Source organism: Limulus polyphemus, unplaced genomic scaffold (genome assembly GCF_000517525.1).
Source record: "Limulus polyphemus unplaced genomic scaffold, Limulus_polyphemus-2.1.2 Scaffold440, whole genome shotgun sequence".
NCBI lineage: Eukaryota > Metazoa > Arthropoda > Merostomata > Xiphosura > Limulidae > Limulus > Limulus polyphemus.
The window spans coordinates 294,274-295,689 of NW_013666050.1; the positions used below are offsets into that span (position 1 = coordinate 294,274).

The window sequence follows — 1,416 nt, forward strand, 5'->3', positions numbered from 1 at the left end:
GATTGAATGTCACTTCTACAACACACCTATAACAGGAAGATTGGAACGAATTCAGTAGAATCACGTCTCGGGCCTTGTACTATTGAATCCGTAGCTTAACTCGTTAACCATTAGGCCAGACATGGCTCCATTTTATGGAAAATTAAATATATGCAGTATCACAAATATAGCGTCATGCGCTATGAACGTGTAATGAGATTATACACAGTTTGTCAAAATGTACATTTTGTATGTATACCATCTCTCTTCAGTCTCTTCTGAGTACAGAATTTTGTACCAAATAAAGCTGCAAAATAGATATTATGAAAGAAGAATAAAAATTGTCTTACCTTACTGATCATAGTTTGAGTCAATTTCTCTCGAAAAACAAAATATCTTTGACTCTGACCTAAGAGTTAGCCAAAACTTATATACTGACTCTTGGCCTAAATTTACAGAGACACAAAGTAGAACGGTATCTAGAGATTAGAGAAGACAGCCTATACGACAGTCCTTAGGGGAAAAGATAGATTGACTTTCGCTGTTAAACCTTTGCCGTGGGGATGGGAGAAGCCGGAAAACGTTAACATGTAGGCACTGTTGTACAGTAGAAGTGGAAAACAACTTTATCATCAGATCTTCCTAGTAATACTGATAGGAGATATTCGGGTGTTTAAATGAAAGCTACGACATTATCTAAGAAGTATAATTTTGTACTCTTAACCGCTTTAACATTATGTCACATCAGCTAACCCTAAAGTTTGGCGTCTACTGGTCTTCATTTTCTCCACTACTTAAAAATGCAGATGACAACGTCATCAGCCAGTGAAACAACAAAAAGGTATAATATCAAAGCAAAAACGCCACAAAACTTAGTATGTTAATATCTCTAGCGACTTCGAAGTCTTACAGTTGGTATGTATATAATCGCATTTTATAAGAAATTAGAAACGATTTAAAGGCTAGTCAACTGAAACGATTAAATCAGTTATTCCATATTTTTTCGAACATGACCATTAAACAATAGCCAAAAAATTATCAACTTTGATCAAAGCAATATAACTTTATGACTTAACCAACTTTAATTTTAAACAAGAAGGATGCACATTAAAATGTGTTGTGCCTATGTGCAATACAAGTATGCTTCACAACAAGAGTAGGGAGCAGTACTTCCTTTTAAAATGTGTTGTGTCTATGTGCAATACAAGTATGCTTCACAACAAGAGTAGGAAGCAGTACTTCCTTTTAAAATGTGTTGTGTCTATGTGCAATACAAGTATGCTTCACAACAAGAGGTAGACAGCAGTATTTCCTTTTCCTCCACCATAAATTTCGATAAATCTACGAGTTCCTCGACTGAATTGAGTTTCTAGTCCAAAATAATTACTCACTGTAAGATGGTAGATTCTAAAATTCACTTGGTAGCTAGAGACAAAG

At 35.0% G+C, this 1,416-nt stretch overlaps 1 protein-coding gene across 1 annotated transcript in view; it reads right to left on the reverse strand.

Moving 5' to 3' along the window:
- The window catches only part of LOC106458289 (cuticle protein 10.9-like), a 2,913-nt gene extending 2,487 nt beyond the window's left edge, over positions 1 to 426 (reverse strand). The window contains exon 1 of the mRNA XM_013917782.2: positions 330 to 426. Within this exon, the coding sequence (XP_013773236.1) occupies positions 330 to 341 (12 nt within the window). The 5' untranslated portion in view covers positions 342 to 426. The remainder of the gene's footprint in view (positions 1 to 329) is intronic.
- Positions 427 to 1,416: the final 990 nt, after the last annotated feature.